A 23,913-nucleotide genomic window follows, 5' to 3' on the forward strand; every position below is an offset into this window, starting at 1 on the left:
CGCTCCGCTCTGTCGCTGTTAGCAGGAACCTTAGTTAGCAGGACAGGCTCTTTGCTCAGCACTTTTAATTCTGGACTCCCATTTCCACACTTAGTGGAACACACACTGCGCATCCGTGTGGATCCTTCTGGGTTCGGCTGATGGACGAATCAGGATGCACTGCAGCAGCAAATTGTATCGATGCGTGCTGTGGTCTTAGAAATGGCTCAGCAGGTCGGAGAGCAGTGCAGCTGCACTCACTGTTATTGAGAGCTGTAGTTAGTAAGACAGGCCATCGGGCTAGATTTGTTTAGCTGTTTTTATTCTGGCGTTTTGACTGCTCTTGCCACACTTAGCTATTTTTGATTCAGGGACTGGTTTTGTAAATTGGATTGAGCACGAGCAGGAAATGGTATGACTTAGGAAATCCCTGTTTCTGAGATTAACTTTCTAGGATTCCCTTCAGTTAGTTACTTCATAGCAATCTTAATTATTGTGATTTACTTTAAAAATTTTTAGTGATTTACTTTTTTTTAGGCTTATTAATGGGTTGGTGTTTATGACATGGTTTGTTTTTGTGCAGGGAGATTCTGGAGGGCCCCTGGTCAGCGTGGAAAGCAGCGGGCGGATGTTCCTGGCTGGCGTTGTGAGCTGGGGCGACGGCTGCGCACAGAGGAACAAGCCTGGAGTCTACAGCCGGCTGACAGCGCTGCGGGCATGGATCAAGCAGCAGACAGGGCTCTAGGGACGTGCTCAGCCCCCAGACACATCCACCTCTTGTACAGCACCAGGTGGGGACAGCCCTGGCTGGGAGGCACTGCCTCTACTGTGAGCCTCTACCTCACTGTGTCTGAGCTCCCGGGAGTCCCAGGCTTGAGCTGCTGGGGGAGCACAGCCCTGAGTACTTCAGCCTCCCAAATCCCCATCTTAACTTAGAAATCACTCTATGAATTCCTTACATCCCTCTTTTACGGGTAAGCAAATGCAGCTCCCACAACAAACTTCAAGGAACAGTCATTCAACAGTGAAATTTTTTTATTCTAAGTTTATTTAAAAAAAAAAATTAAAAAAAAAAAGAAAAAACACATAGTGTTTTTTAAAGCAGACTTTATTGGGAGGGGTTCAAAAACAGGCATTCAGAATATATTCTATCTCCTTCATTTGTTTTTGAACTTCCATCCGCACCCCTTTGTCTGGTCTTCATTGATGGGGGGGGGGGAAGGGGAGGGGGAAGGAGCTGTTACCCTGCTCCCTGGATCCTCCGGAGCCCTGGGCCTGCTCTCCTCCTGCCGTCCTGCGCCCCACTTGGCTTCTGTTCTTCTCCACGTGCGATGCTGTTGCAAGGAGCCCAGGGCTGCAGCGCTGAGGGAGAGAAGCAGAGCTGAAACCTGGCATCACTTACTTAGAGGGAAGCCTTGGATGGGGCAGGGCGTGCTGCTGAGAGCAGGGACGTGGGCATTACCTTCGCTCCACGCTTCAGGTTGCTGACAGCATCCATCCACATTCCCACTGCACTCAGGTGGCTGCGTTGGGCAGGTCCCCTACACACAGCAATGACTTCCTCCTTGCAGGCAGCCTGCAGGGACAGAGAGGGGTGCTCCCACAGCTTGGACCCTGCAGCAAGAAAACGGGTTAGCAGGGCCTGCTCCATGGCTGACAGATACCCCCCCCCTCTTTTTACTGTTTTAAGGAAAAAAATGCAACAATGTGACTGCTGAATGTGATTTTTTTTTTCCTGTGTAGCCCATTCCTGGCCCTAGGAGAGCACACTCCCAGTGAATTTAGTTAGCTCTATCTTTGTCTGTAAATACATTGTTTTGTAAGACTCTCTGTGAAGTGGAAATGCTCTAATAAACTGGGATATTTTATAACACGTGGTCTGGGTGGTTCTTCATGGGCTTCTGGGCAATCAGAACCCTCCAACCCAAACTCATTTCCATGTGAGCAGCTGTCCAAGGAGGAGGCTGAGCATCGCACATGGAAGTTCTCCAAAACCCTTCACCTCTCCCCTTCTCAGCAGCTGCACCAGGCTCTGCTGTGCTGCTTCGGCCATGCTCAGCCCATTCCAGTGCAGAGAGGCCCAGCCTCCAAGCACAGCACTAAGAGGAGCTGACACAGGCAGTGCTGGAGGCAGTTTCCCACCTGGAAATGCACAGGGGCAGCTCTGAGCTGCTGCGCTTTCCTCTATGGCTGGCACGGGTACTGCTCTGTGTGCTCAGCTCTGCTGCCTCCTGCGTCCAGCAAAGCAGACCCTAAGGAGAAAGCAGAAAAGCTGGGAGAAAAAAAAAAAAAAAAAGAAAAAAAGAGAAAAACACCCCCCCACGAAGAAAAACCACTCTAAGGAAAAAGAAAAAACACCACAAGCCACCAACAGCTCACAACCAAGCCCCTTCTCATATCCAACATCCAGCCTGGGCACAGGGTGCAGCTGGGTTTGTGCAGCACACAGCTGCTCTCACCCTGCTCCTGCCAGCTTCATTGTCCAGGAGACAGAAGGATTTTAACTGCTTTGTAATCTCACCAGAGCACTGCAGAGGCAGACGTGGCTGGCAAGGTGCTGCATTGGCCAGGGTGTGCCAGAAGCACAGCTGCTAGGGCTCTCGGGGGGAGCCTGTGCCTCACTTCTCCCTACAAAGAGACAAAGAAACATCTTTGTATCTGTGCTTACACAGTGCTGCAACAACACACGAGCGTTCACTGTGGGCGATTGCTGACCAGGATCTCTGACACAAGGCTGGCACGTGGGTGGACCTGGGCTGGGTGCCAGGCTGTCCCCACAGCTGTGGGGCTCTGCTCTGGCTCTCAGCATTGCATTTGGAGGAGAGATGCTTGTTCTGGGCCAGCTTGGGTATCAGCAGGGTGCATGAAGCCCCTGTCCAACCCAAGGGACGGACACATGGGGGACTGGAGAACCAGGACTGGCCCCGTTACATCTCACACACACGAGGAGGGAAGCAGCAGGCAGCTGCCTTGCATCTCCTGGGAAAACAGAAGCCAGGCCGGCCTCTGGAGGAGCACAGCAAGCTGCGTGCAGCTGCCACAAGCACAGCTCACACCTCCAATGCTGCTGCGGTGCCCACTCCGCTCTTTGTTGGAGCTCGAGCTGCCCCAAGCTCTCCCTCTCCCCACACACACACTCCTGTGGTTCCTGCAGGTTTTCCTACCTCTGTGCAGTCCCTCCGTCCAGTCCCGCTGCTGGGTGGGCTCCCAGCCTGAGTGCAGGGGAGGCCTCTCCCGATTGCTTCACTAGAACAGAACCAGGAGGGAAAAGTTAGTGATCCAAGCTCCAGAATTGCTGCCTCCTAACCCAGCTCATGCCCCGAGGGGTTTGGCCCCCGTGATGACAGGCTCTCTGCTGAGCAGGCAGAAAAGAGCTGCTTTCTGAAATCCCCCTCATCAGCATGAGAACAGGAACCCACCCTGGGGCTACAGCTGCACTCAGGGGCTTCCACCTGCTGCAGTGGGAGATGCCAGCTACAGCACAGCGCACAAATGGGTACAGTTTGCCTACATAGGCACGACTGCACCCCTGAATTCCTGCAGGAGTTAAGGGAGGACAGCGAGCAGAAGAATGGCCCCAGTATTTAGGGCTTAGTGCTGTCTCACAAGGCTGGATCAGGAAGGCCAGAGTCCCCCCACCCCTGCCACCCCCACGAGCTCGGAAGGCACGGCCCTTCCTCATGCAATCAGACAAGTAACCTAGCCTCAAAAACAAGACAAGAGCAGCACAAGTACCTGCCAGCACCCATCCAGGCCGCAGTCTGCTACAGCCTTCCCTCTGCAGAGTAGATCGAAGCCTTCTAGATCAGCAGCACTCAAACAAGCAACTGCTGAGCATCAGAGACATGGAGGCCTCCCAGCCGCGCCTCAGCCAGGAGGATGCATGGACAGGTCAAGCAGCTTGCAGTGCTGAGCTATCAAAACAAATGGAGAGTGAATCTTTAGATGCTACACTGTCCTAGTTTACAGCTGCCCCACAGACACACCCCAGGAAAGATACCCCTAAAATGTAGGGCTGCCCACCCCAGAGCCCCCTACCCCAGCCCTGAGTCCAAGCCCATGCCCTCAGCACACAGAGCTGTGACAGCTGCCCATCTCATGGCAGGTTTGGGAGCACTCCAGCTGGCAATTCCATGGCTGCATTCAAAGAGATCAGCCACCAGCCCAGCACACTGCAGCCCTGCTATCAAACTGCACAGTGCTCACCTGCAATGCCAGTCCCACCGCTATTCTTCCAAGGGGTTTCTACCCTCTCTGTTGAGAGAAGAAAGGGAATGCAGTGCTTTTCTTCCCCCTCATAAGCTGCAAAGGGGGACTGGCACAAAGCAGAGGGAACAGCTCAGTGCCACAGCAGCGGGCTGGGCTCAGCCACAGCCTTACCTCGAGGCTGCACAAGTGAGTGCTTGTTCCCAGCTATCACCAAGATAGGCTCTGCACTAAGCATCATCTGCCCTGAATTACTGGGGAAAGAGAAGGGAGGTTTCTTAAAAGCCTTTTTGGCTTGAGCATCGAGTTCATCCCTCGCTTTTGCCAGCACATTTCCTTTATGCCCCAAACATAAGTGCAACCAGAAACCAACTGCCTGCAAGGGGCTGCGTTCACTTCTGCTGTGAGCCCCGATAGAAAGCTCCTTCCCCCCAGCACTGCGGGCTCCCAGGGCCACCCACGCCAGAAGAGGGGATCGCAAACCCTGGATAACAACATCTGATACACGAAGGAGGAGAGCAGGGGAGAACACACCACGCTAACTCTTGGCATCGCTTTGGATGCGTGCTCACTGCGCCTGTAACTCAAGATGAGTCTTGTTTGCTCTGTGGTCTGGAGGGTTTGGCAAAGCAGAGCTTGAAGTGGTTGGGACAGGAGCCGAGAGCATTAATGCATGGCTGAGCTGCGACTCCAGCACCACCTTCACCTCGTGAGGGAAAGGCCAGCACTCTCAAGCCTGCCTCCAGGGTTCAGTAACCTGGGCCAGAGTATAGTACAGAGAAAAAGGAAGGAACCAGCATAGAACTGCCCTATCCCAAAGCTTTGGGAGCACTTACTGCTTTAGAGCAGTACGATTACTGCTTTGCTTCCCTCCTCACCCAGCTTTTGTGCTCACATCTCCTGCTGCCTGCCAACACAGTGCTGCAACTCCTTCTTAGCTCCATCAAGCTTGGAAGCCTTCATCAGGACTGGAGACCTACAGGCTCGGGACTCCAGGGATGAGACAGACAATTTATTCCTTAAATACCACCCTCCCCCCCTCCATTCCCTGCAGCCTCACATGAGAGCATAGCAATCTTTCCCCTCACGTGCTTTCTTCCCTGCTGCTTATTGCTGGCTTCTTGCAGCCCATTAAAGCAAGCCAAGGAGGAGTGCCAAGAGCAGGATTTCAGCAAGAGACAAGGCCTGCAATGAGAGCTCAGCCCTGTCCTGGGGAAACTGGTAAACATGGAACTGGGGGGAGGGGGGGGGTTCAGAGACCTGGATGCACCCAAAACAAACAGGTCCGTGCAGAACTAAAAGCTGTGTCACAGGAACCAAGGAAATCCCAGCCAAGACTCCCACGGCATCAGAAAAAAATGAAAATCAAGTCATGCAATAAGCTGGCCTACCAGTTGCCCTCTGTGCCCCAAAGCAGACAATGCAGGACTGCTCAGAGCTCAGGTCCTGCTCCTACAGAAGCCATTTCTTCACGAAGAAAGAAAATTCTTCATGAAGAAAGAATAAAAAAAGCAAGGACTAAACCAAGCTGTGCCCTGGAGCTCAGACCCCACTAGATGTCTCTCTCAGCCAAGGCACAAAGTCTCCCGGAGCATCACCAGGAGGAGGACCAGAGAAATCCAAAGGCCAAAGGGGAGGGAGCCAAGGGGAACAAGTGCAGAGAAAAGGAAGAAGCAGGCAGGGAAGGGAAACAAGCGTAGGCAGTGCTAGATGGAGAAGAGAGCTAAGCAGCCCATGGCAGCCAGCCTTGCCTGCAAGGTGCTAAGCGAGGTACTCTGCAGGGAGAAGGGGCCTGGACAGTCTCCTCTCTCAGGCTGAAGGTCCAACTCGAGGAGTTGCCCCCAGCAGCCCACTTGATGTTTCTCCCAGTTCACCAGGAGGCTCCAAGCCATCTTCCCTCTGCAGTTGTTCAGATGGTTGCCTCCAAGTGGCAGGGTGTCAGAGGAATCAGTCCTCCTGCTGCTCCATGCTAACAGAAACAAGCTGCTGGAACCCAAACGGTGTTTCATTTCAATGCACTGTGTGTCTGATTCTGTGGGATTTAGGTACTATTTGGAAGGAAGAATGAGCTTACACTTGTCATCCTCTGCATGGCATAGCCCAGCGCTTACACCTACCACAACCCAGCAGCTCAGGCAGCAGATGTGACATAACTCGCATCATCCAGTACGAGTCAGAAGCTGTGTAAGCCCAGCTCTAGGTTGTACTCAAAGCTGGTAGGGGTGAAATACTGCTGCTGTGGGGATGGGAATTGAACAGTCACACTGAGGAATGGAAACACAAAGCGTTTGGACGAGCCAGGAGCTCAGAGGTGAAGCAGCCAGCCTTGTCCCGAGGCACACAGCCTAAGAGGGGCCGATATTTGCATCTCATTGCACTGGTTGTCTTAGAAACTGTGAGAAAAGTAAAGAGACTGGGGACCCAAACGCAATCACGGGGCAACCTCTCACCCCAGGAAGCCAACACAAACAACAGGGTCAGGGAACCAAGAGGATTTCATGCTGCTGGAGCCATTTGAATACCTATGGGGATGAGGTGGGGTCAAGGAAGGGCTGCATCCTGCGGAAGTGAACCCAGGCAAGGCTGCCTGGAGGTCAGCACCTCGAGCAGCCAGGCCCAAAGGGAACAGATGACATGTGGAAGGCAAGCCACCAGGAAAGCATGCCAGGTCTTAGCGAGGAATTACAGCTGATGAATCAAAGGAAAACACCCCACACAACTGTTTGGAAAACCTATTTACACAGCCTGGCTGCTTCCATGGACATGCACAATGAGAGGACCAGGTCTGCCCCTGTGCCCTGAAGTGCACGGAGCATTCTGCTCCGTATCCTTTCCCTCGTGGATGCAGTATGCTATTCCAGGCAGTTTTACATGAAGAGCAGTTTCGAGTGCTTGAAAGGCCTCTTGGGCTCAAAGAGGATTTGACCTAGGGCACACGAAACACTTTCTCCTACTCTCTTGTCCTCTGTGTTTTCTCTCAAGAAGGCAGTAAGGCTCAGTTCTGCTCAGAGACACCCTGCAAGGCATCAGCCTTTCACATCAGAGGGCAGGCTGTACAGAAATGCTCTTTGCATCCCACCATGCATACCCTATCTCACTGTGTATGACTGTGCAATTCCTTACATCTACTATCCCAGGTGTTTACTCCCTCTTGCAACTCAGCCTGGCAAGGTTAAAGAGGAGACCTCTCTTTCTTTTTGTCACACGCACAGCAAAGCCAGTGGGATGGAGACATCTCAAAGGGAGGAAAGGGCAGGCACAGAATACCCTAATTCGCTCCTGCAAGGGCAGGTGGAAACAGCAAACCTCACGTTGCCTAAGTGGAGACAACAAAAAAAGAGCCAATAAAACAACAGGTTATCTGAGGCCTTCAAATCACCACACACGTCTCTTCCAGTGCTCCCCAGCACTTCCTAAGGCCCCAGGAACCCCCCCACACTGCCTAGAATCCTTCAGTTTCCCCCAGTGCTTCCCAGTACTGTTTAGAGCTCCGTATGTACAGACTTTCTCAGGAAGTCATGCAGACCTTGAACAGCAAACACCAAGGATCGTGCTCAGTGCCCACCAGTGCTGCTTAGAGGCTCCCAGCATACACCCAGAGCCTCTCAATAAACTCCCTGTGCAGCCCATGGTCTCCCAGTACTTTCCAAATGTGTCCTCAGTATTGTCCAGAGCCTCCTACCACAGTTCCAAAACCACCTTCCCCCCAGCTCCCCCTAAATACTCCTATTATTCCCAGTGCCCTCCAGTGTTGTCTAGAAGTGCCCAGGAGGCACTGGGGGTCTCCAGACAGCACCATGGGCACTGGCAGTGCACTTGGTGTCTCTAGACAGTCCTGCAGGTCACTGGGAGTTTACTGAGCTCTAGACAGTGATGGAAGTGTACTAGGAGGATCTAGACAGCAGCAGACTTCACTGGGAGAGCCCTCATTACCTCTACACATACTTGTATTATGATTTGTATTATTGCTCTGCAATCACTCCTGTGCCAGCAGGGGGACTCGCTTCACATGCCACTGCCTGCTCCTTGGTTTGTTTCCCCAACACGCATTCTCCAGCTTGCTGACGGGGAGATGAGAAGTAAAAACACAAAATATACATTAAATCCCACACAGCAGCCAAGATTCTAAGTGGGCTGCCTTCATAACATCCTTTAAGATGAATGGCCTCAGTCCACTCGGCAGACTCTCTACCTTACAGTTGCTCTTACCTTAGGCTGGCTGTAGGCTCACTGTGCTTTCCAAACACCTCGGTCCTCCTCAGTTTCTGCAATCAGCAGCTCCAACCTCGCTGATGCTCCTGGACTGCGGCTCCTCAGCCTGGAAGCGCAGGTTCCTCAGATCTTGGGTGCACTGGGCAGAATAGTTCTCACCTCCTGAAGCACAAGTGTTACAGCAAGAGGGAGATACCTTTTATCCCCTCCGGCCTTTGGGGAATGTCAAGTGACACCGCTGACAGATATGGCAGCAGCTACAGAGTTCATGGAAAGCGCCTGATTGAACACGCGCGTCCCAGCTGTCTGGCACAGTTGGCAGGCATCTCGGGAGAAATCCAGGGCTGAGACAGCAAAGCAGGGACAGAGGTGAGCTGAGCGGCAGGGCTGCCCAGGTTTGGAAGCAGACTGACAGAAAGGCAAGGGCTGAAAGCTCTGTGGGAGGGCTTCCCAGCAGCTGCTGCTCGACGCAGAGCAGACAAGCAAACCTCCTGCACAGCAAAGCACAGCTCGCACCTCATCTAACGCTATCCCTCTCAGAGCTCACAGTGGGAAATAAAAATGACAGCAGTTTTATAAATAAAGAGCTCACTGTCACCCAAAGGGAACATGAGATGCTTTGGCAAAGGCAGGTCCTGCAGTCACCCTGTTTTAACTTCAGCTGTTATATGGTTCAGCCACTCTTCTGAGATGGTGGTTTGGGCATCCTCCAAAAGAGAGAAGAGTCTCTTGCTGTATATTGATGACCCTAGAAAAAAAAATAGAAATAAAGTCAGATGCCCATTTTGAAGCTGGACCAATTCTTCTGGTCCAGGTCTACACATTACCTCCCTGCCTCCCTTGGTAGATATGGTTCCTTCCACATGAAGAGCATGGAGTTTTCCCCTGCCTTGCTCACGCTCAAAGAACTGCAATAACCTTATCAAGAAGAAAACACTAGTCCTTGATTTCTGCATGACCATTAGATCAGAAAAACAAACATGAGAAGAGACAGAACACAAACCTGAAGCTTTCAGTTCCAGACTGAGTTTTAGCAGTGGCCAGCATAGAAATCAGCTTAATCAGTGCAATCTACTAGCACTGAGCATGTATCAGGCTTACCTATCACAGAAGATATCCACCCTGTTTGATTTATAGCCTCTCAGAACACCCCAGAGGGCTTCTGATGGGACGCTGGAGGCAGACAGCTGCCCCTCTGAACTGTCAGGTTCAGCATCCACAACAGAGAAGATGGCTGTTCCTCCTGATCAATACAATTGGCAGCCTTTGCTCAGGCTTGTTCCTCTATGGAACACGAGGGTCCAAGCTGCAGTTCAGTTGTTCCTGTACCAGAACCGTTCACATTTTAGTCAGTGCAGGACAAGTAAACCCACCTTGGGATCAGCCTTCTGAAATGAGTTCTTTCTGTGGCAGATGTCAGCACTGCAAGGCCAATGCCTCAGAAGAGCTCCTCTGTGATCCTCGGGGCAGCCCAGGCTCTTTGTGCCAACACTGTGGGCTACAGACACATCCAAATGTTCAGAGCACAAAGCAGGAGGCATTTTGTAACACCATGAGTGGACAGTGAGTGCCCTTCAGAGAGAAGCATTACGCCTACTGCAGCACTGCTCCTCAGAGCAACCACGTCCTGCTCTGGGGTTCATTGGCACAGGTAAAATCTTTCACATCTGCTGCACTTACAGTAAAAGGGATGACAGCTTCTTTACAAATGCGCAGAGCTTCCAAAGAAGAACAGCATGGAGGGTTGCCGTGGAGACTGCAGTAAGCAATGTGCTGCCAGATGACTGGGTCTCATACCACAGCAGGCATTTGCCAGAAGGGTGATCTCAGCAGTGTGCGCTGCATTATCAAGTATTCCTTGATGGAAAGAGTGAGTCTGTGCAAGGATCGGGTGAATCAGGCTGCATGGAAGGTGGTTCTTTATGTTACCAGTTAGTCATGCTCTTGGGCTTTGCCGCCACAGCAAGTGGCATGGCTGTGCTTCTCATCAGAGAAGAGAAGCCTCTCCTTCCAGGAATGCAGCAGCAGGGCTGGCACGCAGCACCAGGCCGCAGGGGACCACAGACCTGCTAGCTGCCCTCTATTCCACCACAAGACATGAGAGTACAAGACCATTCCCTCTCTCTGGTCAAACCACCGCAGAGCGTGTCAATTTGGGAGGCTGCTTCATGCTTTACTCAGGTGACTCCTGACAAAAAAAAACAAAACAAAGCTCCCCATCATATGATGTATTACACTACCACAGACCTCTCCACCACTACCAAGTGTCCACCCTGCCCTAAACATTTCTGCAATTATTAGGTTTGCTTCTGGTCTTGTCCCTTGCACGACCACACGTTAAATATTTACTTGCCTCTTCTCGCACTGGCTCCCATTTGACAGCGTCTCCAAGGCCTGATCCCACTCATCCTTCATGGAAGATAGCTTTATCCCATCGTAAAAGATCTATTTAGCAGATGATATTTTAAGAACTACTTCAGCATTAGTTGAGCTACTGGTTACACAGCACTGGCAGCACAGGCAGGATAAGCAAAGAACGCAATCCATGGGAAAATCCTCAGCTTGTTAAGAAAAAGCGAGCTTCTTGACTAAGTGCTAGGCATAAGCAAAGCCAAAAAGTAAAGAACAGCTATTACCATATGTTCAGTTTGCCATTTAGTTCAGCATTCCAAGGGCAATCTTCCCAATTTTCACCATTTGAAGGTATGCTTACATGCTATAGAAGAAAGCTTACCTCCAGCTTCTAGAAAGACCAACAGGTCTTGGTGCTCACACCACCCAAACTACCAGTGCTTGTCAGTCTTTGAGGCAACTGTCACCATAGCAGCATCAAGACGTTCTCCCATCCAAAGCCTTTTTGTTTCAGGACAAAGTGACGCCGAAAGAGTTAACCAGTACTCCAGTGACATGATGAGCATTAACCCACTGTAGCTTTGTGCCCTCTTCCACTGTGGAATCTGTAGCGCGGAATCTGGGAGAGGAACAGATCAGGTGGAGAATTAGGAAAACACTTCTCATAGTGTGAAATCTACCAGGCCTCCCAAGGGAAGCAAAAAAAGCTCTGATGCTTGAGTCACTTAAAACTGGACCAAGTACAGGAAAATCTAGTGGAAGGGAACAAGCCTTCCCTATTGTGGGGAAAATGGAGAAGTTGGATGACCTCATATCTTTCCCATCTCTAGTTTATGTGGTTCCAGAAATCTGGAGGCAGTAGTTTACACAGTACAGAACAGGTAAGTGAGATGACTAATTGTTGCTATCAACCTGCCACGGGATGAGCCAATCCCATCAACACAGCTCTTGCAACAGCAGCCAGGACCTGGGCCACCAGGACCACACTCAGCTTGGAGTGAGGAGCAGCTGCTAACGGGAGCAGAAGTGTCAGCATCCACAGGAAAACCTACACCCTATGCAACAAAAGCAGCTGCTTTTGATGCGTGTTAATATTGACTGGTCGAATCTCCAAGATGAAACACTTCAGACAAACGTTACCTGACAATAAATGCGCACTTAGTACAGTGCAAGTGTCAGGTTTAAGTGTTTTCAGATAGATCCCTGTAGTTACTCATGATGTCGATGGCATCAGGAGAACTAATAGTCAAAGAAATATACCCAGCAACACTGTACAGGATACTACCGGCTTTGCTGTTTAAGAGCCTCTTGGTTCAGGAACAGTTACCTATTCCTAGCTGGGGTAAGGAAAATTCTGCTAGGAAAAGCTCCTTCCTTGATTATCATCAGCCTTTCACACACTTTGGAAAGAACCGGTGTTGATGCCTGGAAGATACTGCCTGGATAACCCGTTCATTTAGTGGCAAACCCCAGCAAGCACAAGTTAACTCTGACACGTGGTTCAGCCATCAGAGACCTGCACTGGATGACCACAATATTCCCCCATACGCCAGCAGATAAACTCAAAGACATCAACTCTGAGTCTACCAGGATCTCTGTAAGGCAGCAATTACCCATGCAAGGACACTTGCCCTTGACAGCAACTTGGCAGAGCAGCGAGGAGGGCTATTAGATTGCAGCTCTAGCAGAGCGCCAGCCTGCTTGTTGAAACATGGTATTTGCAGCATGATGAATTCCGATTTCAAGATAATTTATAGCCTCAGTAAATAAACAGGCTTATGGCTGTTTAAACACTGTTTAACAGTCATATACAACAGCTCTGGGCAAGCACACTGGAGAACAGAACAGTTGTCTGAGCCGGGAAACAGACAGCAGCAGAAAGCAAGTGAAACTCAAAATACTTCCCATCAGAAATGAGTTGTTTCCTCTCTCAAAACCAAAATGACCTCTGCACATAGTTCTCATTCACCCTTCTCCTCATATCTGTGCCAGAAGTTCAAAACATTTTGCTGATTGATTTGGTATCACGTCACCTTTCATGAGGTGCCTTTTGCACTGGCTGATCCAAATCACTGTACCTGAGCTCACAATAATTTTGCTCCATCTGTTGGGGACACAGTAGAAATCATAGTGACAACTTTTAGCCTTTCTAAAATGGGACTGACAGACCTGGGAAGTCTGGAGATAGGTTTAGAAAGCAAGTTAAGGCACCTTTGAAACCAGGGTCGTAGGGATCCACTTCTTGCTCCATTACCAGAGGTGCTTTGGACTGAAGGACATTCCTGCTCCCTTCCTACCCCTCTGTTTTACATACAAACATACTTACAGGGAAGTTGCATGAACCTGCTGCTCCAAGAACAAAAGAAATCATTAGGGGCTGGAGGCACCAACCGGGGAAAAAGCAGCCAAAAGGTAAATTACAGGGAAGAGCCAGCCTACAGACACTGAAACACCAACCCACTGGACAGTGGAATTATTCTGGACAATGCAAGGGGCTGGATATTCCCTAACAGTCATGGGATGAGAGGAAAAGGAAAGTTTTAGCTGCCTACCAAGGACTGCTCCCAAGAGGAAGGCTCAGATGAGTCTCTTCTTCCAGGGAAGGGACAGAATGTTCTCCCTGCAACCACCTTATCACCCCACTGCAGCACACAGGGGATACAGGAACAGCCCTGCCAGGAGCACAGCGGAGATGAACTCATTCCCTCCCCCCATGTGCTTGTTCCTATAGATCAAGCCACTCAGAACATTTATCCCATGTTTCGATTGTGCCTATGGGTCTACTTGGCTTGCTGCTCTGAATAAACTAAAAGCAAGGAAAGGGAAATTGCTGAACACAGCCAAGCCGCTGTATGGGCCCAGAAACCCTGCCACTCTTGGACAGCAAATTCCCACTCCAAGCAACGCTGTTACAAAGTCAGAGCAGGGAGCTGTAGCATTTGCTGGTGGGTTTGCTGGCACCTAGGCCAGGTACAGGGTCAGCACAGCAAAGAGAGCTCAGCAGGAGGACACTGGAGAGGGGTTTCAGCCATACAGGGGTTTCACCAGAGAAAGGGATGAGCAAGAAGACAGCCTTGCCCATGCAGGATGTGAATAGCCTCTGACATAATGGTAGCTGAGTCTCTTGGACAAAAGACAGCTTATAAAGCCACCTGCCACTGCCTTATTGAAGCCTCAGGCAATCCTCTCAGGCCTTCCGTTTTCCTCTGAAGACAGGACAATACTTCAGAATTGCCTTTGTAATGAGAAAGCACATAGGGCATTACTGTTGCAAATGATCTCATACAGACATGAAGGCTTCATACCAGTAAGTGTGTTTCAGAGCACAGCCTGCCAGTGCTCACCTGAGGAACCAGTGCAGAGCTGGGACAGCTCCCAGGAGCCTCAAGTGTCATTCCCTCTGTAATTACTGCATTTCACTCAAAGCAAACACAGCTCACACCGTAAAGACTGCCAGGACTACCCATCCCTCCTCTCACCCTGCAGGAAGAGTTCACACATAGGAAAGTCAAGTCCTGATTCAATGGCTAAGTGATGTCCTGGCCTAGAAAGTTGGCATCAGAGTCCAAAAGTTTGGATGTGGAGTTGAACTGCTAAAGAACTCAGAAGAGCTCAAGACGCAGCCTGTGCCATGCCTATACATGTGCATCTACATCTGAGCCAACTGGAAGTCCCATGCCTCTGCTAACGTGGTACCAAGTTAGCACTAAAGGATCTTGCCTCTTAGCAGAGTTCACTGTTGCTGCAGGGTGCTAGTTCATACCTGGTTTGTGTCCAGAAGTCTCTGAACACTGGCAACATGAACATGCACCTACCTGCAAAATACCAGAGACACTCAGACAGAAACAGGTCAGGTTCAGAGTGAAGTCAGGATCTCCAGGGATATCATCTCAGTCTCTCAAATGGTAATTCCACACTACCCTGGAGCACATTGTTTAGAGCGTGATGAGCCATGGCATCAAGTGGCAGCAAGTTACCTAAAGTCATAAGACACAGGAGGTGAAAAAAACCACACCAACAAACACACAGCCCTCAAATTTGCTAAGGCTTCATCTTAGGTTTGACCCAGAACACCCTCAGAACAGCTAACAGTTGGTTAGGTACTAGTAGGTGGCACACAGAACACCTAGAGACCTCTGTCAGATACTTACAGAGAGGCTCAGCGTACTTCCAAAATCTTTCCACCAGATCTAGTTTTGCTCACAGGCGTGGGTGTTACTGAGAATCGCTGCTGCTGGGAAGAATTGTTCAGCAAACACACTTTGAACAGGATCCATACAGAAGAGGTTTGTATTTCCTGAATGGAAACGAAACCCCTTTATATAGGCTGGATTGGAGATTCAATGGCCAAACTGTTCCCTTCAGACCTTATTTTCTTTGGACCTGGAGTATACCCCACATGAGACATCTGGCAAAGGACTTACAGGATACAGTTTGCTTTGGCACCGGCGGGGTTTGGAGCTCACAATGTTTAAATAGGATTTTATGAATTGAACAGTCTTGCTCTCTTCTGTAATGCTTCAAATTAAGGTTTCCACATATGCCTTTAATAGAGATTCACTAAGACACTTATTGCACGTTAAATAAACATCACTCAGTGAAATAGAACACCCTCACTGAGGGATTAACAAACATACAATTCAGTCAGGCTGCTGCAGCTGCTAAACCTCAAATACATCTTCAATGTCATAATCAGTCATTTTATTAAGATAATAATTGCCCTGTTAATGCTAATTAAATGACTAATGCCTTCACAGTCCTGCGATGCTGTTCACTGATAACCCCTGAAGTAGATGCAGTAGCCTACTCCCTCCCCATCTCCGGGACAGCTCAGGTTAATTAACTGGAGAGTCCAGAATTGCTCACTGTCTGCTACTCCAAATAAACTTCCAGAGAGAAGTTAGAGAAGAGTGATCTGTTTTTCCAGAGGAGGAGGAAAGTGCAAAAGATAAACATTTGGGTTTTGTTTCTCTCCCTTCCTGAGAGGAGATGGCAAGTTAGTCAAGCCAAATAGCTTGTTTTTAACCAGGTAAGTAGAGCAGAGGAATAAATACCAGCCAAAAATCATCGGCCACAGCGGCAGGAAGGTAGAAAGGGATCACTGCCCTAACCACAAGGCCCACATACATTCCTATGTCCTGCCAAGAACACCTCACTGGGACCTTACTCATAGAGCTGGGGAAGCCCAGACAAACTTGCAAGTCCAAGACCTTGCTCAGAAGCTTGACAGGGAATGGAGGATGCCAGTTCACAGCCCGTACCTCCCAGCACAACTTTGCAACCTGAGCTCCTTCCCCAGGAAGGTCTCAAGCTATGCAGGCACCCAGCTCTGCGCTCAGTACATCAGACACAGCTGTTCAGCCCCCACAGTCTAGAAGCTCGTGCAGCAGTCAAGACCAGGCTCCATTGCCCGGTGGTTCAGCCTGACCATCCATCATGAGATGGACCAGATGTTCCAGCATGGGCTACGACAGGACTCAGCAGCAGCCATGGAGCCTGCAGCCAAGGCAATGTTGTAACACTTGGCTGCCTATGCAGAGAGATTCCCTGCCCCTCATTCCCAGATTTTGTTAATGATTATTACTCTAAAAGTTTAAAATAATAGAAGGGAAAAAGAGGATTCTTTGGGTCTTCATCATTTTAATTGGAAGAATATCTTCCATAAATGGTAAAGGTAATTGACCTCAGCTCAAAAAAGGCAGGGAGGAGCAAGTTACCACTTGCCATGTGATAGTAACCTCTCCTGTAGCTCAGGGATTCAAGTTATTAGCACAGGCAGGCTTCCATTTGTTAGACTGTAAGTAACACATTGCCAAGCCCTATAATGGACTGCAGATTCAGATATTGATTAATTGTTAAAATATCTCCGCAATGTACTATGTTTAAAGGGAAATGACCTCATGTTTCCTTTGGGACTCCTCACCTTCCTCCTACTCCAAGAATTTCTACAGCATGGCTTGCTGCTGTCCTTGCCACCCCCTCGTTGCGTGGAGCTCCAGCACAATTCACAGAAGTCCTTTTTAACCTGCTCATCTTGCACTCAAGCTTCTTCCAGGGTATTCAGGAGGAGAAAAGAAAAAAAAAAGCAAGAGTGAGATTCAAACAAAAAGGCCCACAGAGACTGACCTCCACGGACAGGTCATTTCATAACGAGATACGCTGTGGTTTGAACACAAAAGCAAGAATAAGGGAAATACGAGGTCTCTGCTGATCCCTTCTAGCTTCTCCATAGGAGGCACTGACTGTGCTGAGTCCCTCATCCCAGGCACAAGGTACAGGAACTGAGAACCAGGGAGCTGGCATCACGTAGACACCAGACAAATTTATTTCATTTGTATTTAAAAACAACACAAAAAAAACCCAGTAAGAACACAAGGACAACAAAGATTTTTGAGATGCACAAACACACAAGTGTCACAAGAGCATGTCAAAGCAGACACATCTGACGTTTAAGGTGCTTGGATCAGAGCAACATCTCAACAGGAGAGATGCACTGAATCCTGCTCCAAGCCCGGGGCTGGGGAGAAGACAGCTGGCAGGAGGGGAGGCCAGTAACCATGACAACCACTCCTTTTCTGGTACCAGACAACAGTGATGACTCCTCTCGACACAGGCCTTATAGCCACCGTCTTCGTTTCCTCTTTCTCAGGAGGGCCCTCCATCAGCAGATGACACTGGAACATAACACAGCTTCCCCAGGCTTCAGAAAGGCCTCCCTTTAATTCAGAGCCCCCTGATGACACCTCTCCTCAGCACAGTGCAGCTTCCCCTGAATATCTCACTTCTGGGCCACAAAACACACATCAATGGATCCTGGGCAGCCATTGCCATGCATTTTCTAAAAGCAAAAGATAACATATAGAAGAGACATACAAATAATAACACACTTGCTAAGAAACAGACAAAGGTTAAGGAAATCCACCATTCCAGGGCACAGTTTCACCCATCTAGAACAGCAGAAGCCATTCTGAAAGGCGCAGTTTAATTCTCATTGTTATTCACTGTGCATGTCAGGTAAGCAGCTCTCACCTCCACCAGGCAACCACATCACTGATTTTTACGATCTACGCACAGCGCATAAGTTCAGGAATAAAATTAAAACTATTCAGATCCCAGCTCTTACACGAGGACAGCACAGAACAAAGCAGCACCCTCCCAACACACCTCCCAGGCATCTTAAGCAGCTCATGCAGAAGTAGATTCTTTCCCTTACCTTTTACTGCAGCTTCCCAACATTTGGAGCAGCTTTTGATTGCTTTGTCTTCCCAGCACACTTACCTAGCTACAAAACAGAGAGATGCTCCAATAAAGGCGTCGGTACTTCAAGACAGCCATTTGTTGATAATTCCTCTTCTCGCTTTGGCTGGAGAATAGGGTTTCTAGATCTCTGGCCACCAAAGGGCTCTAGCAGCTGGGTGAACTACAAATGGAAACTAAGCAGTTGAGGGTGAGGAGCAATAAATCCCACATTAATTTTAGAGGTTTCTTGTATCTTTGGCCCAGCTCAGAGCTTTTACATGTGAACTTTGCTTTATCAAAACAAAGGGATTTTCAAAACCTACTATGTGTACACCCTTGCCTTACCTCCAAGGAGCATTCTTTAAATCTCATGCTCCTGCTCCCCAGGGTGCAACTGAATAAAAACACAGCCCTACGCAGCTTTATCTCCCCTTCCCAGCTTCATACTCACTTTCCACAGTAGATTTCCTGCACATGCCCAACCACAGGTTCCTAAAGGCAACAGTTCAATCTCCTGGATCTGATGTAGAGAAGTTCCAACTAGAGCCTCCAGCATCCACCTACAAAAACATATTCCTGTTCAATCCCCACTGCTTTGCTTTCAAATTTTTACTAATCCCTTCCCTAAATTCCCCAGTACCCCCAGAAAAAATTATGGAAACTCACCAAGTGAAAAAGCACAGCCAACTCTCCTGTGAGGAGCAGTATTTAAGCAGCACCAGGTGCCCACATTTAGCCTATCAGGCTGATTTGGGAAAAGTTTCACCTGGTCCTGAATCAAGCCTGGCTGAGAGGACAGCAATAAAACAGCACACAAGAGCTTCTGTCTTCCTAGCTTGGGATTCACCTTTCTTGAGGACCTGCTTTTTTGGTCTGTGGTTCCTTGCAGTGCACCCTGTGTAATCCCCATAGTCTAAAGAGAAACTCAGTGCTGTAAGGAGTGCCAGGACTGTTTCAGATGTCAGTGCCTATGGCTGCTGTGTTGATTTTTGAGGGAACAAATGTGCCTAGTGAGGCAGAGAGGTTAACGTAACCCTGTCACTGTTCAACGCTACAAAAAGCATTAAGGTTCAAGGAGTGAGTACAGAGATCTGTGGTGAGCACACAAAAACCTTATTTGGAAATGTACAGATTTAAACACACAAAAGAATAAGAATGGAAACAAAATGTACAGAATTTCAAAGCTGACATCAAATGAGCTCTGCAGGATGACCTTTTAATTAAACCATATTGAAGGCCCCCTTTTCAGAAAGAGCACAGGGCTTTAAAGCTGTCCTCTTCTTTAAAATATTTTGTAAAGGAACTCGCATGAGAGATGAATGTTTCTGGAGCATGGAGCTTTGAGTTGAAGGACAGGTTGAGTCTGAGGACGGGTACCACCCTGCCTGTGGCAAGACCATCAGAAATGAAGAGGAAGATGACACTAGTAAAATGAGGAAACGTGGCTTCCAAGTGAGGGTTCCAGAAGAAGGTGGCTGGTGAGTCAGTCTCACTCCATCAGGTGCTGTCTGGGCCACTTCTGGCTGGGACATCACCTGGTGGATCCAGTTAAACCTCTTTCTCTCACCACAAAGTGCACATCACTCGAACAACAGCGGAGGAAATCAGGGGAGAGCTCAGGGCAGCATTTAGCACAGACAGTCAAAGGCAGACAACTGGTCTGCTTTAATCCTGGGGTTTTGTAGGGGTTCCTGTCTGGAGAGCAGATGCACTCATGTAGACTGGGAGATGGGGAGGAAGGAGAGAGAAGATATGTCAGGGGCAGGTAAGTGGCAAGTCAACGAGTGATTAGAACTCTGAATTGCATTTTGAGCTCGTGACTGCAATTTCCCTGCCAAGTGCATTGCAATTCATTAGGTAAGAAGGTGCTATGTGAACACAAGGGTTATAACATTACCTGGGAGCCTTTCACTTGCCAAAAAAAAAACAAAAGAAAGCAGAAAGTGAAATTTTAAAAGAACTCAGAAACAGAATAAAACAATCAGGAAAAAAACTCTGCTGGACCAAATTAGGGAATGAATTCCCCTAATTACCACAAGATGCTCCCAAAGTCTGACAGTATCTCTCGGAGCAGATGTGTTCAAATAATATTTCCTCAGCCTCCAGCCTGCGTGGGCAGATTCCAGAACCAGGCACTAATGTTAAAAAGTACCTAATGAGCATCAACATTAAGAAACTGCCTTGGCTTTTGGCGTTTGCATTTTTCCCATCCTCCAGGCCAAGCTGCAAACATTTTGTTGGTATTATTCACATCAGAAAGTATTTGATTAAAAAAAAACAAACCACTGAAATCTGGATCCATGAAAGCAATTGCTAGAAAGGAAGGACTGGAGTCCTTGAAGTTCTTACGCCGACAGAGTAAGTGCAAAGGAGCAAGTTAGTTTTTACTAACAGTGACAGCCAACACTGCCTGCCTCACTGGGAAGTCTGCAGGTTTTCTTTAGGGATGAAGAATTATACACACTTGCACACAGATCCCAAGCAGGTTCACGAATTTCCCACGTGATTAGCTGTAGCAGAAATGCAGTATGGTGATGGAGCTTCTTGGAGTGATATCTTTGCTGAACAGTGGCAACTTCGCAGCTGTAGAAAAGCAACAGATAAAATTATGCCAAGTTTTTCTCCACTGTGCTTTCCATGCTGCTTTGGGTTACAGCTAACTGAGGAGGAAGCAACACACGTCTTGCAGGCTCTTTTAATCTTTGCCCTTTGTGATGCAATGACAAGAGTGAAGAGCTGGGCCATGCCTGAACAGATATGGCATGTGTAGAGAGGATGGAAAATGTCTTTGGTCACAGCTCTAGTAAGAACTTTTACAGAGATCTGCTGGTATGTATCTAATGGTATGCTCACCATCAGAAAAAAAACACATGTAAAGGTGCAGTTTTTTTCCTTTGAACCAGTGTAGCTAAATTGGTTCCAAGCTAAGCTCAGGCTATTCACACTAGCTTGTAAACCAGGAGTGTACAAAAGGCAGAGGGAACTTTAGAACAGAACATTATAAAACAGAAATTTCTCCTCTGGGCAGCAGCAGAAATGTGAGGACCCAGCCTAGGTACTCAGAGTGGCTCCTTGCTGCTTTAGTATCTATGGAGCAGAACTTGAGGGCACACATACTCCTCCATATAAAAAGATAAATATTCTCTGTTTAGAAATGAGTACAAAGCAGGCCAAAGTGACCAGCCAAAGACCTCAGAGGTTTTCTAGCAGGCTCAAGAAAACCTGTTCTGAATTCTGCTATCCTTTGCTTCCCCTCTACCACTCCTGTTATGTAGCTGCTCCACAAATGTTCAAGCGGAGATCATTACCATAGCTGGTAAAGAACTACTTCAAAAGAATCGCTTTTCCACCTCCTTCTCCCCTCTCCCTGGTTCAGAGTAAGCTCACTTGCTCTCTCTCCCCTCAGGAATTCACATTTTAACTCAGAAAGCAACTGTTTTAACTAGCCAATGATCGCTTTAAACAGAAGAAAATGCACTGGAGTGAGGGCACTCTTGAGAAAATTTGCCTTGTCTGTGGTAGCCACCCGACCTCTTACGATGCTGTGCATGGCCCTTGCAGGGCTGCATGAGGACAGAGATGAGATTACTTCTTGGAAGAGCTAGAATTAAGAAATGTTACTTGAAACCTTGCCAGTTCATTCTTCAGAAGGTCCCTGCAGCATTACACTGACAGCAGGTATCTTTCCTGCTTGTTCAGAGCTCAGTTTCAGAATTCAAGATCTCGTCCTCCTCACAGCCCCCTCTCTACCCCCATTCTCCATCCTCACTTCTGAATGAGCTCCAAGGTTGATTTCCTGCATGTTTGAATAGGACCAGCTTGACACAGCCTGCCTTGGGATGAAATCACCAACTTGGCTTGCCTTCTGTCTGAAAAACAAATCCTTCTGCAGGGCTTTCATCTAGAAAAAGGACAAGGATTCTGAAATGCAGGCAGGCCTCTGCCAAGTTCCTGTGAACCAGTGCCTGAGCTAAGCTTATGTTTGCTGTGTATTTAGCTTAGCTTTAATAAACTGAGAATTTACACTAAAAAAATAATGCATGAACCTCCTCTTCTTTGCTTTTGAAATAAAGAATCAGAAATACAGGTAACAGAGATATGGAGTGCCTACAGAAACTAGCGCTTTCCAAAGACGAAAGCAAGCATGTGGAAATCTCACACACTGCGTGAGCAAAGACTAGGGAGAGCTCAGAGAAAGGAAAAGTAGGGCACCAGCGTCAAATGGTGGGTGTTCCAAAATAACTCCTTCCTTTCCTTTGACTTCTTCTGTGACCAGATCTTTAAAGGTACCTGATGGGAATAACGTCCTTAGGGATCTCTGGGCTCCAGCTTTCCTATTACTCTGCAAGAAAATGGTGATGATAATGCTAATTTATGGGGACCTAAGAACTCTGCAAGCATGGTATGCAAGCAGTATCATGCAATGGCTGGATGGTAAATGGGTATAAGGGATGAACAGAGAGCAAGTGAGGGAACAGAGGGCAGCCAACCGAGGCCAAGTTCCAAATGTAAAAGGAGATGCTATGACACATACTGAGGGCCTGCTGAGGGCTGTGGTTCTTGCACTGGTTTTGGGGCAGGGTTGCTTTTATGATAGTCCCCAAATCTGTCCACCAAAAAACAACGGACATTCTAGCTAGTGACAGTTGGGTGAACATCCTAAATGAGTGAGATGGCAAAATAATAAGGTACCCAAATGTGGTACCACAACCTTACCAGGTTGCAAAGGTGTTTACTGGGCACATGCGAGTAGCTACAGACAAGGCTAGTTTGCATATCTACTCAGCAGGAGCTTGCACTAATTCTTGCTAACACTTCTACTCCTTGGCGACCTAAGGTCTGAGAACCACCATATGGTTATCATTGGTACCGGAGAAGCATGTGGCCAGGACATGTGCAGCTCACATTTTCCTCTGGACCACACTCAGCCTGCACTTGTTTATTGTGGGGGTGAGACTGGAAAAATCATTGACTCACTGTCAGGAACAAAATATTTAAAACCTCGAGTTGAAATTGACTCTTTTAAGCAAGTTTTTTCGCTGGTGCACAGGAAAGAGAACACGTATTGAGCGGGAAAGTTTGAGGGCTGTTCAAGTGGGAAAGATATAATATAGGGACGTGGCACTGCTCTGGATAACGTCAGGTTTCTACTCCAACCTTGCTCTAAGCTACACCTGGTTGAACCCACACGGAAAAATAAAGAGCCACGCTCTCTCTGTTCCTCAAGTCACGCCTGTTTTAGGTATCACTGCATCTTGAAATGTATCCATCCAAAATGATCTGACCACTTATCTCAAACTGTCGACCCGTCAGCTAGGATATTATGACGCAGACAGACCAAGACTGCACTCTGCAACTGGCCCATGCTGTTCTAAACAAGTGTGATGTGACAGAAGGGGATTAAAGGTTTAATGTGGAATTTAGCGCATTTCAGGTACAATACCCAGCTCTGCCATGCATTTACTACCAACTTTGCACAAGTCATCCTGAAGCTTTGCACCATAGCCTATGCTACTGGGTCAAAGCTTGCAATGCACATGTGGTTCTAACACCACACGTCGTTTATGATCTGCAAAAGAAAAAAAAAAAGCCTGTAGAAAAATTAAAGACATAGAATGGCTGCAGGCAAAAAGTTCTCGAATGTGTGCAGTGCTACCCTCTGTTCCATTCCACAGCTGAATTCAACAGCTGCACTTGAATCTGCTTCAGGGATGCTGGCTGAAACACATTCATCTACCCACAAAGCTTCTGCAAACCTAAGGAGGCTCTGCTGGGTCTAAGATCCGAGCCAAGCTTAAGCCTGGATTCTGTAGCGGCCAGTTCCATTTGCCACGATGGGTTCTGCCAAGCTCGCCTGACCACGGGAAAAGCTTCCAGTTCTAATTCTCAGCGCTGTTCTCTTGCCTCTTTCTATTCTTCCTCTTT

The 23,913-nt window shown here is 48.3% G+C and overlaps 2 protein-coding genes and 1 long non-coding RNA gene across 51 annotated transcripts in view; 1 reads left to right on the top strand and 2 right to left on the bottom strand.

Moving 5' to 3' along the window:
* Positions 1-1,850, top strand: part of ST14 (suppression of tumorigenicity 14) — a 28,224-nt gene extending 26,374 nt beyond the window's left edge. For all 13 annotated transcript variants that reach the window (XM_021376261.1, XM_021376263.1, XM_021376262.1 and 10 more), the window contains one exon: positions 563-1,850. In XM_021376261.1, coding sequence (XP_021231936.1) covers positions 563-724 — 162 coding nt within the window. In that variant the 3' untranslated portion in view covers positions 725-1,850. The remainder of the gene's footprint in view (positions 1-562) is intronic.
* Positions 1,691-10,581, bottom strand: LOC110387745. 24 transcript variants are annotated; one of them, XR_002432699.1, is made up of 9 exons: positions 10,078-10,581; positions 9,771-9,895; positions 8,395-9,145; positions 5,022-8,246; positions 4,360-4,439; positions 4,186-4,233; positions 3,715-3,888; positions 3,144-3,225; positions 2,267-2,607 (listed from the first exon to the last, which is right to left on the bottom strand). It is a non-coding gene; the product is annotated as an uncharacterized LOC110387745 (long non-coding RNA). The 24 variants fall into 24 exon arrangements; XR_002432695.1 differs by adding an exon at positions 9,225-9,315 and having other exon boundaries at positions 9,771-10,581; XR_002432685.1 differs by adding an exon at positions 9,225-9,315 and having other exon boundaries at positions 9,499-10,581.
* Positions 10,607-23,913, bottom strand: part of ZBTB44 (zinc finger and BTB domain containing 44) — a 64,172-nt gene continuing 50,865 nt past the window's right edge. Inside the window, exons 6-14 of one of the 14 annotated variants that reach the window (XM_021376289.1) lie at positions 20,501-20,571; positions 18,440-18,550; positions 18,028-18,169; positions 17,332-17,587; positions 16,673-16,797; positions 14,901-15,046; positions 14,565-14,726; positions 11,132-11,368; positions 10,610-10,992 (exon numbers count right to left, since the gene is read on the bottom strand). In XM_021376289.1, the coding sequence (XP_021231964.1) occupies positions 18,032-18,169; positions 18,440-18,550; positions 20,501-20,571 (320 nt within the window). In that variant the 3' untranslated portion in view covers positions 10,610-10,992; positions 11,132-11,368; positions 14,565-14,726; ... (2 more) ...; positions 17,332-17,587; positions 18,028-18,031. Of the gene's footprint in view, positions 11,369-14,564; positions 14,727-14,900; positions 15,294-16,672; positions 16,798-16,839; positions 17,588-17,962; positions 18,183-18,439; positions 18,551-20,500; positions 20,572-23,913 lie in introns of those variants that run through there. The other 13 variants (XM_021376291.1, XM_021376287.1, XM_021376295.1 and 10 more) reach the window with 13 other exon arrangements.

The sequence above is a fragment of the Numida meleagris genome, chromosome 23 (genome assembly GCF_002078875.1).
Source record: "Numida meleagris isolate 19003 breed g44 Domestic line chromosome 23, NumMel1.0, whole genome shotgun sequence".
NCBI classification, from domain to species: domain Eukaryota; kingdom Metazoa; phylum Chordata; class Aves; order Galliformes; family Numididae; genus Numida; species Numida meleagris.